The sequence below is a fragment of the Acyrthosiphon pisum genome, chromosome A1 (assembly GCF_005508785.2).
Source record: "Acyrthosiphon pisum isolate AL4f chromosome A1, pea_aphid_22Mar2018_4r6ur, whole genome shotgun sequence".
Classification (NCBI taxonomy): domain Eukaryota; kingdom Metazoa; phylum Arthropoda; class Insecta; order Hemiptera; family Aphididae; genus Acyrthosiphon; species Acyrthosiphon pisum.
The window spans coordinates 107,399,490-107,416,895 of NC_042494.1; the positions used below are offsets into that span (position 1 = coordinate 107,399,490).

At 27.5% G+C, this 17,406-nt stretch overlaps 1 protein-coding gene across 1 annotated transcript in view; it reads right to left on the minus strand.

Moving 5' to 3' along the window:
* Nucleotides 1-5,081, minus strand: part of LOC100166173 (DNA-directed RNA polymerase II subunit RPB1) — a 9,341-nt gene extending 4,260 nt beyond the window's left edge. The window contains exon 1 of the mRNA XM_001948461.5: nt 4,898-5,081. Within this exon, the coding sequence (XP_001948496.1) occupies nt 4,898-4,918 (21 nt within the window). The 5' untranslated portion in view covers nt 4,919-5,081. The remainder of the gene's footprint in view (nt 1-4,897) is intronic.
* Nucleotides 5,082-17,406: the final 12,325 nt, after the last annotated feature.

A 17,406-nucleotide genomic window follows, 5' to 3' on the forward strand; every position in this document is an offset into this window, starting at 1 on the left:
TTTATAATATTGTTGATTTTTATTTTTGATCTATTTCAAACTTTTTATATTTGTTTCCTTCAATTTTAGCACAATGTTGAGAATACAGTCATTACTCATTATTATATTAATTATTAATGATTTCGATTGACTCGATTTATGTTATACTAGCATACATTAATACTTCATATCTAAGAGGTATAGCCGTATAGGTAAGGAAATAGTGAGTGTAATGTGTATTTCATAATTTAATATATCAACACGTATAAAATAAATAAACATGTGTTATGTCAAGCAAATTTTTTTTTAAGGGGCCTCCAATTGGTATTTGCACCTCGGCCTCCCAAGACTTAGATCCGGCACTGGTTGGCACTGTTATGGATGTGTTAAATTGTGATTCAATGATAAATAATAATTGCAAGCGATAAAAAAACGACTCTTATCAGGTTTAACTTTTTGATAACTAAAGTTGCCTATACTAAATAACTAATTTAATAATAATATATTAAAATTATGATAAATATTTGTATTTTTATTTATTTTTTCCCGATTATTTAAAAAAATACTGAGAATTTACAAAAAATGTATGTTTCTAAAAGTACTAACTATATCACATTTCCAACAAGAAACCTTTATCTAAGTTTTTAATCAAACATTTTTTTCAACAGTAAAAAGGTGTACCTATTTATACACAAAAAAATATTTAAAAAAATAAATAACACACATTATTGTAAAATCAATACATTCATCGTTACACTCAAAATCTAAAATAAATGTCATCTAAATAAATAATATATATTGCTATTACACAAAAAAAATTATTAAAACTTTTATTTATCGATGAATATAAATTTTTTGGCAACCATAAAAGAAATATTGATACAACAAATTTAAAATAAAAGCGATATAAATTAAAGGTATGATTTAAATATGGGTGATTAGTAGAGAAATCAGCGCGCAAACCCATTTGGTAATATAATAATAATTAAAAAGAGTGATACATTTATAATAATAGCAATAATTAAATACATTGATGGTTTTATATATTTTTCAATTTTCAAATGACTAAGCAATGTATAATTCAAACTTCAAAGCATAAAATGACATAATGGACTGATTAAAGTACAATTATTGAATTTTAAAATTGATAAAAATAAACTGACAACTAATGCAAAATCTTTTACAAATTGTTCATAATATTCTGTAAAAAAAAATATTTCGAAATGTATAGTAAGTTCTTATACAGACGTTTAGTTCAAAATAATACAAAATTGAATTAAATGTATGCTTAAATGTTGACAGATTTATAAATAATAACCAAATTATTATAAGAATGTGTAATATATATAAGTATATAACACGACTAATTTTCATTAAATCGTACCTAACTTGATAATAAAATTGCTAACGTCATAGTTGTTCTCGTAATAATGGTATAAAATGTTACGTAAACCCATTTTATTACATTATTTGAATTCAATAGTGACATGTTATCCAAATCAGCTTACTATATTTCAAATTCCATTCATTCAAAGATGTGTTACACTGGGACTAGAACTTTCTTTTACTTGGAAATTCATCAGGTTTTAGCTATAGAATTGCATTGCATAATCGTTTAGGCAAAAACAAAAAAAAATAGAAACCATTCAGTTTTTTCTTTAGCCAACTAATAACTATTCCGGTTTATTAAGCGAAATGCAAATGTTATTCCAGTCGCGTAAACATAATATAAAGCTTTAAACCTTTCACTGATCGATTTTGACAAACAAAATCTCCATATAAGATAAACATATTATTGTATATAGGTTGTTGTTCGTTAACGTGTAAGCACCGCCAAATCGTTTTGTTTTTCTAATAATAGAAAGTACCTCATAATAGTAAGATATACCACCGTCCACAACACTTTTGTTGTACAAATTTGCATCATATAATTAATGGTCTGTTAAACTCCTACGGTGAACGGTTGTTGATACAAATCAAAAAAATTATATCTGCAATATTATTTTTATAATAAAATGAATTTGTTCTTGAAAACTATCTATTTAGAGTTATAGTTGCTTATAAAATATAAATACATAAACGAAAACAATTAAATTATTTAATATTAATTATTAATATTTTATTTTAATAAATACGCGTATTCCTTATAATTTATAATTATTGGATTAAAGTTTAAGCTTTTGGTTTATTTCATGTAATACATAAATAAATATATTATTATGTAAGCCAAACATACCTAGTTAGTAGGTATGTATAACTAACATTATACAATTTATGTTTCTAATTATTAAGCTTTCTACTTGTGATGATGGGTTTTTTAGTTTTTACACAAACGTCAATTATATTACACTACTAAAATAATACCTGCCTAACTGTTTATGTACTTAACTCGGCTAATGATATATTATATTATTCAATCTCTATAATCAATCTTCTCGCGTGAATTTGCGACATCGTGTTTTAATATTAAATTTTTTCATCTAAAAACTCATTAACATACTTAATGTCATGTTATAGAGTATAAACAATTGTTACGTTCAGTAATACTTTCGGACTTTCTTCTTTCAAATTGACTTAGTTATTTATTCAATTAATTGGAACTACCGTCCAACTACTGTCCTAGACGTAATATAAACGTTTCATTTTTTATTTTTCATGCATTATTAATATTTTATTTTTCAATAATCATTAGTCATTACCACTTTTTTTAATTACTTTAATCTCATTATTTGCTATTTACTCATATTCTCGGAGAATATTGCTTCACCAACGTTATTTATTTCAGACTATAGGTTGAATATAATAACGTGTGTATTTTTCAGTATATATTTTCTGGTCTAAAACTTAAAACCAATAATATTCAGCCAACGTATTTATTTAGGTATGCTCAGAAAAGTTAACTTTGTTTGTTTTTTCTATAAAGAGTCAAGTTAACTCAAGTAGTCTCCGTTTTACTAACTTACACATAATAAATCTGTGGTCAGCATAACCAATTTTGTGTTGTTATAGCTTTAATATTATAATGAATTACGTTATCTCGGATAAGTCTTATCTAGTTATCTGTAATAATGTATTGTGAATTTATAACCGGAAATTTTATAATATTATAATTTTAAGATTACCATAACTCATTTAAAAATTGAAATATTGTAACAAATCAACGTACGTAAGACCAAAACAACACATTCGGGTGTGTCTTAAATTTGCTTTTCATTATACCAAGGCATAATCTACATTACAAGTAGGTATTCGAATATTAGTCTAATAATTATGTGCTCATGGAAAGCATACATTTTGGTTTATGCTAAATTAGTAGAATTGTTTTTAGCACACGTGTTACAATACCAAAATTAATCAATATAAAATATTACTTTGTCCCATATTTTAGTGAAAGTTACAAAGAAAATTACTCAAAATTAACCAAATAGGTTTAAATTTAACTGATTGGAGGATACCTTAAGGTTTAAGAATTTCTACAATTATTTGTTTTAATTAAAATACTGTAATAATACAGTTTTAAACGTTTTTCATGTTTTCTTTAATAATTAAATATAATCGATTAAAAAAAAAAAAATGTTTAAATCAATCTACAAGTACCTACCTATCCTTAATGGGTGACTTATCTCATCAAAGTTTGGTCACTTATTTATATATGTATTTTTCTTTTAATGTATAATGAATCGTACTTGTGTTCATAATTTTATATTAATTTTTGTCGGCGCTTACGAACTTAAATGATGTAAATCGAAAATCGTGCGTACCTATAAATAATACGCCGCGTAGGTACTAACGCGTGGCTATGAATCAAATCTAATACCTATAGGTATAGTGTTATATTATACTTGTAAGAAAAGAAAAATTGGCTCCTTAAACTAATTAGGCTGTAATGAATGAAGTGTAATAAATTGATCAGATAAATAACATAAGTTACATTATAAATAATTATACAGTAGAGTCTCGATAACTCGAATTATTTTCTTGACCCTTGAACGGTTTTGTTGTGTTGTGTTTAAGGTACCTCAATAACGCGAAAAATACAAAAGTTGAATTTATTTTTATTCCCCTCGAGATTCGAGTTATCGAGACTCGACTGACTATATTACCTACGATACCTACCTATAAAAATCTAAATTGGTTATAAATCTTAACTAAATATAATATTTGCTCTTATTATCATATTATCTTATTATCATACTAATCATAATATTATTATACCTAATATTTAAATTGATTATACCCTTCTAAATTATTAATTTCTCTTAAATATTTTTAAACATGGCAACATATGAATGTTACTGATAACTATCTATATACTAGTATATAGGTAAATTAAGACACATTTTTCAAATATATTATAAGATAAAATGCTCATAAGATCTAATACGAATATTTTATTTTGAACTTTACCCACTACTAATCTCAATTCCCACTATTTATATTATAATGTATAATTCCGATTTTTAAATCAACATTTGCAAGTATGCTTGACTTGACATACCTATATACTGACATAATATTGTAGCCTATAATAATATGAAGCCTATGGTCCATTAAGGTCCGATTGCAAGTGTTGTAGCGGACCCAACCTATACAAACTAAAACTACCTATAAAGGTACACAACAGTCAATATAAATCAACATAATTAGTAAATTCAGATTTTCCAGTGATTTCGATTAAATGGACCAATGGACATGGTCATCAAAATGTACGATAAGCGCAAAAACTCATATTAAAAATCATAGTTTTATTTACGTGTTGAATAAGATGCGTTAATACCTCGTGATACGGATCTATTAAGTCTAATTCTGTGCTGCAGCGTACCTACATACAGCCAATATAGGTAGGTATACATTCAATATTCATCGTAGTAAGGTGCTTTTTATAATATAATAATATTTCGTATTTCGAATGACTTACCGGCGTTATCTGCAACAACATGACGTCAGCGAGCGGTGAAAATCGTAATCCAATAAGATAATAAAAACGAAAAGACGTACAAGAATAATATTATAATGTGGTGCAGCGATGATATTATTATAACGAACGGTCTTCTTCTTGCTGTCGGACGGTCGGCAATACGAATCGCACATCGTTCTGCTCGAGTCCGCGTTATATATATTGCGGTAACCTGTAGGAAGGTACGAAACGCCCCGCCCGCCAAGTCGGAGTCGGCGGTCGGTCTTTCCCCGTAGCCCGCACCGCACCGGTGGCAAGTTATAAAGACAGTTTCATGTTATACATTTTAATAATAATAATAATAATATCGTTATACGTGTGTAATAGCATGCGGGTATGTATATACCTACCTATTATAATACATATACCTACATTATACTTTTACTCTCAGCCGCCACTGCGGATATAGGTACGTGTTGTCAGTTACCCTTGGCATCCGGCTGAATCTGCTGCCGATGAACTTGTCCTCCGCGGCGGCGCGACAACGATACTACGATAATAATATATAATATAATATTATTATTATTATAATTATTATTATGCTTGTGGTCGTCACGTAATGCGCGGCACGCGATGATCGCCGCCCGCCCACGCGTGCGCCCGTTCCGGTTCGGTTGACGTTCGGCCGGTTCAGTCCGATATAGTTGTAGTACCTAGTATAGTATTATTATATTTTTACAATTTTTTTTTTAAATTCTTTTCTTTTCTTCCGCAGGCATATTGTACCTATACGTGGCCAAATTAATTTCTCGACGTAAAAAAATATTATTATTAGTTATTATTTTGTAAGTTATTGTTCTATAGGACGAGTTTTCTCAGTGGGGCCCAGTATTTCATGTATATGAAATTAAATTAAATAAAAATAAATAGGAGGTACATCGTAGTGTAATAATATTACGTATATATTTTTACTACCCAGAGTTATGATATATAATGTAGTCTATAGGCCTTGCGAGCCCATAAACCAAACACGCCTTTTTCAATATTGTAGTCGTGTAACTATGGGTAAAAGTGCAGTATATAACAACCAACTACTTTCGATGTTCGGAATGTATGCGGTCCACACATAACTCATGGTCCAGATCCAATTGCAACGCATATTACGTCATATCTGCATGATAATCCCTACGTTCAGTAACCACCATTCTGAGGTAAACTTACATCCGGTCGAATCCCCTGCAGTCGGGCTATAACAACGCAGTCTGTGACGACATTCCATCATTTTCACATCGAGTTCACCACGAGCACGCAAACTAGGTAGTAATGTAGTATCTAACTATAATAAATGTACTCTTATTGTGCAATATTATAATTATTATATAGACATCCGGACATAAATAGTTTGTGGTTGGATATTAATATTTTATAGTTCAATAACAAGTATTATCCTAATGGCATAATATAATTAATGACTAAAAATATACCTAATACACCTGCTACCTAGGCATATTGATAAGAAAGATAAATAATATATGGTTTGGTACATTTATGTTTTAGGATGTAAAATTAATAAAAACATAATTTTTAATGAATAAAAATTAAGTATTAACATTATATCATTGCTCGTTAGGATACAAATTAGATTATAATTGCCAGTATCTTAATTGTTGTAAAATTATTACAGCTAATTTTATGTTGTTTCAATACGTGCATATGGTTAGTGTCACTATTATGTTTAATTGTTTAATGACTTTAAAATGAATTAACCAAATTGTTCGCAATAAAAAATATATTTAAAAAATACTATCTCAGTATCTCACTTAATATTAGTGATATCATTTGGTAGGGTCCCATGTGTACGAAGTAGCACCCATTACATTTAAAATCATCTGAAACTGACCTCTGCCAAACTCTGTACCTGTGTACCATGTTTATAGTATTAAAATAGTATAAAGTGAATAACTTTTATTGAAATCTTAAAACTTATTTCATTAGAAAAATATTCAGTAAAAAATAACAACTTCATTAAAAGAAAGCTTAAACGAGTGAAATCTTATTTACGTACAACTATTGGCTATGAAAGATATTTGATCTTATGGTGACTGTAACCGAAAAAGAAGCTAGCAACATTAACTTAGATGAACCTATATTATATGCATTTGCTTAAGTAAAAAACACCAATATACGCGTATTTAAAATAATAATTTTTTTTTTTGCGTTTTTTTATGTAAGTAGGTATTTAACTATTTGCAAATTTATTTTAATATGCACATTTACAAATATTATTATTATGTTTTGTTATGTGCTTATTTATATATTTTGAAGGGATTTGCCTTTAAGCTTTTTTTGTAATATATATTGACTTCCAGGAGTAAGTAATCAATTTTATCAAACATTTATAATAAGATTTTTGCTTTTAAATTATGTTTTCAATCAATGGTAGTTGTCAGTTAATGTGTTTAATGGGATATAAAAAAAATAAAACTGCAAAAATATTGCGCAGCTTGCTTAAAGCTTGCATCCCAGAAAAAAACAAAATTACTGTTGCAAATATTTTAATACGAACGAATATGTATTTATTATGTTTAAATAAATAATAATATATGAATACAAAGTTTAATCATATATGATTCAATATGTGATTAAAATTATGAACAATTTTACTACCTACTTCATATTAGTATAAAAAAAATAACGTAACCGCTACTTATTTTTTAGGGTGTAATGTAGCTTTAGTTATAACTTATAACTAATAAATGTAATAAAATTGAAATGAATTATTTTAACATTTTTATAGAATGATTTTGAACAAAGTATTAAAAATAGTTTTACATTACTTTTTCTATGATTTTCGTTTTAAGGTACCTACATATTAATATAAAAACTAGTATTTCCAAGTGAACTTTAAATGAATAATCAAACGTGATAATCCTAAACTTGAAAATAATTATTTAACATTTTGTAGAGAAATTAATTATTTAAAATCACAAAGATCTATGCACTTATTACGTTCTAAAGTAAATAATTTGTCACTGAACATGTTTTTCTTTTACTATTTTTGTATTATAACTTATAAGGTTATCTATTATATGTGACTGGTGAGTAAAATGAAATACTTGGTGGCCAGTGTTTTATATATCCTAGTTGCATACAGAAACGTAAGTAATTTGTTGATGGAATTTCACTGACTGTTGGCACATGAAGGTTACACGTAAGATGTCATTAGTCATGGCCCATGGTACTCTAGTCATCAAGCATATAATGACGTTACAGAAAGCTTAAATTGTTTTAATATTTAATGATTTAGTGACACCATGTAACTGTTTTGTGATTAATATAATATATTTATAAGTAATAGGTATATACTATATTATATAAAATTGCTGACTAGGTATCTAAATTATATTGATTCAATTTTCATAGTTAAAACCCTATTTAAAAAATAAATGCTAAACATTATAAGGAATAATACAATTTAATATAAAAAATAATATAATATTATATATTTCATAATTATTATTTAATATTTGATCTATACAACTAAACGATACAGAAAATTAGTTTAAAAGTGTACAGCATTTAAATGATTTTTATACTTATATTATACAATAAATTAAAAACAGGTATTTTCAATATTTTTGAGTTTTGGCTATTACTCGTATTTTATCATTCTTTCGAACTATTCAGAAACTATTTGACATTTTAAAAACATGTTTCGAAGTCAACATTTTAAATGCAAATTTGTGAACATTTTCTTAGAACGTTACCTACTGATTAAAATTAATGGATAAAAACAATATATTATTACCTTATAAAACCTACTTCTAAATTATTTCTTACTAATCAATAAATAATAATTATACTTTAGGTAGGTGCCTATTACTCTGTATATTACTATATTAGTGTAACATACATATGCTAGCTTTATCATTGATATTTATTTTAAAATGTACTATTACATTAATTGCTTATCTATATTCTATTATTATAATAATGACTGTATTTTTTAATGTGCATTAATTTTATAACTTTCACTCTGAAATGCGCGCATGCAGTCGTGGTCGTCATGTTTTTAGGGGTGACTAATTATTATTAATTACCAATTAGTAAATTTAGTATTTTATTTATATAATATATTCTTCTATCAACATCTTTGAGAATTTCCGATTTGGTAAGTAAAGTTTGAATTGTATATTTTGTAGGTGGTATTATTTAATTTTAAACAAACATTTTAAGCAATCAGAATTATTTAGTTTTATAATTAAGTAATAAATTCAATTAATTAATTATATCTAAAAAATAAATTCCATATTATTGATTTCTAAATGTTACCGTACGTATTTTCATATTTTATTAATTATTGGCATTTGGCACTACTCGACTTATGACTATAATCTATATAGGTATCGTCAAGAAAACGTACAAACACCCCTGTTGGTTTTTTATAAGTGAAAGTGATATTCATATTCGGATATTCCATATATTCTTCATATTAATTGCACGTGCATTGACAATAATTATAACATAAGTGGGTGCTATATTTTTTACTACTTTCGCGATGAGACGTATTTCCATGGTGGCCAATTTCATTTCACTTTTTGAACCTGTTTTTTTTTAAACGCTGTGGATCGGCTAATATAATCTAGCTGCACTAGTCGTCCTTCTGCGGTATTCAGCTCCGGGCCAAATTCAACCGGACGACGCGTAAATGGTAAACATAAAGGAAGTAAACACAGCCCGTGAAAGTCTTAGTGTCAATGATTGATTTGCATACCGAGATTTTGTAAAATGGTTCATATATTGTAATGTAAAAATATCATTTTTTATTATCTAATTCAGACGATCTTTGTTAAAACTTATCGACCTATGATATCATGTTTGTTTTCATTAGCATCCATTACGTAATTTCGCTAGTTTCTATCCTTGAATACAAGATCACGTCTATAACATTTAATGTTTAAACTTTAAATATATTATAATATACATAGTTAGGCATTTTCTACGTTTCAACTAAAATCATGTTAATTAAAACAAATAAATCAAAATACAAAACATGCAAACGATGTTGTAATGATTTTAACTCTGTTGTATATTCGTATTAAAAAATATACTCATGTAATTATGAAATGTATACAAATATTAAGAATATTTATATTTATATTATTAATATTTATTATAAGTTTATCTTGAAATAAATGTATCAAATCACATATTCAAAGTTATTAGTTATAAGTCATGTACATAAATTGTAAATTGTAATACTTATTACTTAGTAGGTACCTATAGTAATTTTAAGAATGGTTAAATAAACAGAAAAAGGTTGCCGAACCTATAACTAGAGAAGAGGTATAACAAATAATTATATTCTTGTTGGATATGACAATATATTTACCCGTACATTTTCACTTTTTTGAAAACATTTTTTGACTGAGCAAGGAGATAAAAAGTAAAATTAATTATAGGTAAACGTGTGTAGCACGTACCTATCAAAGATTTCGTATCGAACATTTCTAGTAAACCCCTTCACGTAGGTATCACAAACGTAACGTTAGCATTAGGTATATATTTACATCAATACTAATTATATTATTCATGAAAGTTTCTTTCTACATTTAAAATGGTTTAATCAAACAAGTATACAGGTAGATAGGTGGTTTTATTTTTTTATAATATTAATGGATATTTATTATGAAATATTCTTTAACATTTTTTTAACATTTATTACAAAACTTGGCAAATTATGTTTTATTTAATTTAATTTTTGATTAATTAAATTAATAAAGTTCCTTAATGTGGAGCACATCTATTTTTTAAATACAAATTATTCGAATACCGTAAGAGCGGGATACTTTACTCCAGGAGTTAAACATTGCTCCAAAAAAAAATATTTATTGATATCAATCGTAGCACATTACGATTTTGAGATAAGAGATTGTAGTTTTTTTTATATTGTTCTTATTAATATTACAAATTTTTTCAAACATTTCGAACATCAATCTATTAGTTTGCCTCCAAGATGTATACCACGAAAAGAGTTGTTTTCAAAAACACAAAAACTTATAACGAAAAAGTTTTCCAAAATCCAGGGGATTAAAATTTAATTTAAAATGTATTGAAAAAAGATTTTTAATCAACTGAAAAAAAAAAATATATTATTAAATTATATTATGTATAGGTTCAGATTATTTAAAACATAATCACTAAACATTGCAGTAAGGTAATTTTAATCATTGTGAAATGTAACCTGTAATGTATTTTACTTTGCTCCAAATTTTTGGGAATAATAGTAAGTAAGTCACTTAGAATGACATTCGGATTTTTTTTAATTGTTCTTACCTCTCAACATCTATACATATAAAACAACGTGAACAGGTAATTTTTATCTTTGTTATTGAAGCTATAGTATAGGTTTAAACTAAAAAAGAAATATATTTGGAGCAAAGTATCCCGCTCTTACGGTATATAATTGTACTTAACACAGAAGAAATTACAACTGACTTATAATATGTTGTGGGTACTTAAGTACTTTGTAAACTCCTAAAATGTTAAGAAAAATTACTACCGACAAAGTATTTTGATATAGTAGTGTTACTGTGTAAGATATTTATTCCATAATATAATAGCAATATAATGAAATTGATTCGCATATTAGGTACCTATTACGTTTTATGTCTAATTCAATATTTGGTTTTCAAATACTTGTTTATTCAATTTTATAATTCACTAATATACTCGTGGTTCTAATAGAAAATTATTATAATCTAGTAACCACGTGATTATAGCTAGTCACGAATTCACGATTTCATAATAATATCAAGAGCTACAGTATAAAAATCTTATTAAGTTTAGAAAACGTAAAATAAATATAATAATCATTATTTTATTCTGTTGACTTTTCTAAAATTATAAATATTAACACGTCTTCTTTAAAAAAATCATATTTGAGTGTTAAGATATTATTTTCTTCGGAAAAAAATAGGTAAAACAAGCCATGTAGGTAATGACTTATAATATGTTTTCAAAAATATTGGAATTAAAAATTAATTATATGGATTTAATAAATAGCTTATGAAATCATCAACCATAAATAGTTACATAAATTTGATATGGTAATTATACAAATTATATACCTGAGTAGGTATATTATACATTGATAATCTCAACGTTACAACGGTCAACGACGATAATTGGTATAATTCTATATGGACATAGTAATTTATATTTTGTTCTTCTCGTTATTTATCCATAGTCCATACATATTACATACATATCATATTTTTTTATATAATATAACGGTAAACTATCAATCATGCACAGCAAAAATAATTCAAAAAAAATAATAGCAAAACTAATTTTATTTTTATTAACTGTTAGGTATAAATTACTTATAATATAATTCTGGAATATTTTTCAGAGCTAATATCGTTTCACTATATTTTTGGAATAAACTTACATTAGTCATTTATTGCTCATTATTTTAGTGACCATTTCAATTCTGTGTAAATAATTATATTTACTGTTAGAAACGTGAACAAAGAAACTACTCATTAAGAAATAAGTATTAGACATACCATTAAGAAGTTGTTCAACTCTACTGCAGGATATAAGTATAAAACCACGTATTATAATAGCAGTAACAAAGCTTTTACAATAATATATAGACGATACAATTTGGATAAATATTAAAAATTTATTAGGTACATATTTTGTTTTAACTATATAAGCAAATATTAAAATTAATGTGTATCTTTAAGTTGTTTTTGATTTGACTTGAAGATTGCTTAAGAATATTTAAACAATTATTATCACGAAATTTGTAAGCAGAAAAATGTTTTCTGCGGGATCTTATGAATATATAATATTATGCTGTTTTAAGTTTTTAGAGTCAAACAGTTATTTGAACTCGATCAACTATATCTCAAATGTCAAAATACGCGTTTTCCTTTTTTACTTTCATAATAAGTAAAATGTTATGAAATAAGCCTATCTATTCAGCTTCAGATTTTACGTATGGACGGGATAGTATTTATTTTTACATTTTTTAACGCATCGTGTAGCCCGAGCCTTAGTGAAAATAAGAGATACATCATTTTGTCGAAAAAAAATATCAGCTAAATAAAATCTATTGTGAAAAAAATCTATAAACAGATATGTCACCATATTACTACATTTTTAATGATGATATACATATATATATTTTGAATTTCTTTCCGGTCAAAAATCAAACATAAAAATATTTGACACTTATTGTTTTCAAAAAATATACGAATGTACTAAACGCCAATATAATATTATGCAACACATATATTTCTAAACTCACCGAATGAACATAAACAATATTGTAGATTGTACAATTTTTACATGTTACGTTCGTGAAGACCACATTGCCTCGATAGGTCGTAAATGTTTATGACTCTCGTCAACTATAGGCGCATTGTGTGCTCAGTGAACACGAGCTCACCGTGTTTATGGTTATACACAATGGCTTGGCGTAACAAAATAATTCATAAATATTTTAATTTCAAATATTTAATAAGTAACCACAACATTAATATTGGCTTGCGTGATTTTTAGCCTAACATACAGTTATGTAGGACATATGTATACCTTTTGTTCATCTTGTGTTATCGCAACTGAGGACTGCGTAGCGCTACTTCCATCTCACCCGCGTTATGTACCTACTGGCTACATAAATATAGCATCAATTATTGTTGTTACAAAACATTTAAAAATAAAAAGTCGGATGGTAGGCGGGAAAACCCCTCTCCCTCTGACCTCTGTCATCTGCAGAGGTCGATTTGACTGAGAGCTTCGTGGGTTGTAGCCCTTGTAGGTACTTGCGTCAAATTTACCCGAGCTGTGTGGGACTCAGGGGAAGTCTTTTATGGCATATTTTTTACCTTACCTGCTTTTTGCAATAGTTAAACTTTAGGCGTTAGGCGTCCCTGTGGGTATACCAATACAGTATATTATAAAATATTATAAAAATCAGGAAGTTCCCTTATTTTAATCAGTTGATTGTGTCTATCTATTGGACTTTTATGAACATTATTTTTTTCAAGATCAACTAAACAATTGCTATACAATTGATACAAAAAATGAAATCGTAAAAAATATCTATTCATTGTGTTAAACGTGGTTAACGTACCTACGTACCTGTATCTATTATATAATATAACATAATATACATACATATTAAATATTGCAATACGTTATTAATTATACATTTTTAAACAAATTTTGTTTTTTCGACTATCATAATATCATAATGAATTCTTTAAAAGACATATTTGTAACAATAGAAGGCCTTCAAAAAATCTTCGTGACCTTAATAATAAGTTGGTAATACTTCACTAATACTTATTATAAAAATATTTTAATGTTAACAAAACGATAAATTACTTAATAAATATTAACAAAACAATAAATTACTAAATAAATATTTATAATATTTATAAAATATGTGAAGTGAAATCTATTTATATAGATAGTTTCTAATAATCTACTTTATGCATTTAGAAATAATGTCAAAATCTATCAAATATCAACAGTTATGATTTATGTATATACACCATACACGCCACAATGTGTAATATAAAATGTTATTCGTTCCTCGTCGATTTAATCATTTAAATGTACCTATAGCCTATAGGTAGGTAACAAATTGTTGTAAAAACAATAATTATAAAAATAAAAATGAAAATAAGCAGTTTACATTATTATATAATACTAGCTGATCCCGTGCACTTCGTTGCCCGTTAAATGTACCAACTCTATTTGACTCAAACTTTTTTCAATTCGTTATTTAATATTCGGTGTATGGTGTTCAAAATGTATTTTAACTTTTCCGTTTCCCTGAGTAAAAATTCTGATTCGCAGCAGTATATTATCAGGTAGGCAATCTACCTACGGTAGATCGCGGACCCCGTGCTGTTTGTACGTAGGTGTATGATTTAACTCTAAAGTATCAAAGTTATACCAACTTTGTCGTATTCCACCTATGGTGGATTAATATAATCAATTAATACAAAATCCTAACCTAACATAACTACTAATATCAGATGAATAAAAAAAAACCAAATTTAACCATTCCTAAATTAGTCTGTCTTCTTCCCAGAGGTTTAATCTACACACAAACATTAATTTATATAATATATATATATATACATATATATAGACAAAAAATAATAATACAAATCAACAAACATGCCCGATTAACCAATAGCAACCAATATATAATACACTGTTACGCCACGGTTGTATTTGTTAAATCCAGATTTCCTACTTTTCCGGTGGGTTTTCCTAAAATGTTCTTTCGTAAAAACCTTCTCCTGATAATTACGATCATCTTAAAAACAATTTGATAATTCATAACAGATAAACATAATGGGTCATATTTGTGTATCGTACATGGCGTACATATCTCGCACATCCCAGTGATATATATAAAAATCGGTTGAGTATTTCCGAATATATATAGATTGTAATATAGATAAATTGTCGAGTTTTACTTTTCGGAACAATTTATACCTACATGCTGCTGACGATAAAACACACACAAAATAAAAAAGGAAGAACTATTTTTGCTTTGCAGGGTGTAACTCGCTGCAGTAAGTGCAACTCAGCCAGGGTATGTCTATGTCGGATCGCGGACCAAGTGCAACTCATATCCACCTTGGCAAGCAATGTTCGAAAATTCGATTTTATGCAAGCTTGTACCTGATCTGCCTGAATAACCAATAGCAACCATTACTTATATAGGTATAGGTATACAATTTACATGTACAATTTTTTTTGCCGATTGTAACCCATTTCTTAGTGCATGGTGAAATTTTAATATTAATCTACCCTCAACATATCAAAACGATAGCTCTAATAGATTAGCGTTGATTATGAATCAGTCACTCAGAGTCAGGACAGTTTCGTATAAACAATAAACATATATACAGATATAGCTAGGTGACATAAACTATCAAGACTTGTATCCTAAGAACAGTTTTAAAAATACTTATTTATCACAATATCATGTTGTCTTAAAAACATTTCTGATTGTTACGAGGTGCCTCTATATATATTTAATTCCTAAATTGGTCGTAGAAAACCGCGGATTCAGGCCATGGCCTTTTCTTTACTTATGAATATATTATAATCTATTACGAATATCAAAATAAATTAATCTAATATAATATATTCAGAATAAATAAGTATGTAGTACAAATATGTGTAATAAATATAAATACCTACATATAGGCTGCAGAGAACTTAATGCGCTTTGAAAACCTCACAGTGAAACATAAACGTCATAAAACCATAGACATTTTTAGCAAAGCAGTAATAGGTGCAGTTTAGGTACATTTATACGCTCTCAAATATTGGAGCATGTAAAAACACACACACGAGTCTCGTTCATCATTCAGTCGGTATACATTGTCTTGGAAATGTCTATTGCATCACATGCCACACGCGTAGACCACTGTGGCGCTGTATGCCCGAAATTGGAATGACTCGACCTGTTACGGTTCTTTTTTCTTTATATATATATATATATATATATATAATATTATATTATAGTCTTCCTGTGGTTTAATCAGATGATTTATATGCAAAGTTGTTACTTAATACACTGTGCGACCTTGCTTGTATATAAGTGATAACAATATCAATAACATGTCCGTTATTGTAATATGTTTGCAATATGTATATATAACAGCTCTCTTTCACGTGGTCTGTTTGCAGGATTTAACATTAACGCAACCCACGTACCTATATAATACAATACATAGTCACATAGGTGGGACATAAACATAATTTAAATTTCCAACATTTTCGATTGTTCGTTATCAGTTATAAAAATCAAAAAGAAACGTATTTATGTGGGGCGATCATTCGATTATACGCGAAAGAATCGTTTTATATTCCCTCTGCGATTTTATGTAACATAGAATGCAATGTATTACCATTGATTATACATACGTATTACATAGGTAAATCAATGGTATTACGTAGGTAGGTTAGTTAAACCGACTCTTTTTATAACCCAGGTATAGTTTTTACTATACTCGTCATATTTTTCTACGATAGTGATTGCTTGACTTATATGGTTAGCAGGAGTATATTTAGAAATGTTATATGAGGGGAGGCACAAATAAAATTTAAACTATGCATAGTTATAAGTTATAATTCATATTTTCCATCTCAAAATAATGTCATACTTTATAACCAAATAACCAAAATACATGTGTTTGATTTTTATAGAAACATCTATTTATTTGTATACCTATCATTAGTAAGAGAGGGCATCAATCTTTTTATAACTCAGTAATAAAAAAGTATAAAATTCAATGAATTGGCGGGGGAGCACAGGCCCCATGTGTCCCCTTTAAATACGCCCCTGATGGTTAGCGTTAAACACTGATATTCACATCTGCGACATCGACTTATAAGATCGACCATAATAATGACTGTTCGAAGATTGCAGCCAAGAAGAAGAATCCAAAAGTTTGGAATAAAAAATGATTTATGCACAAAAA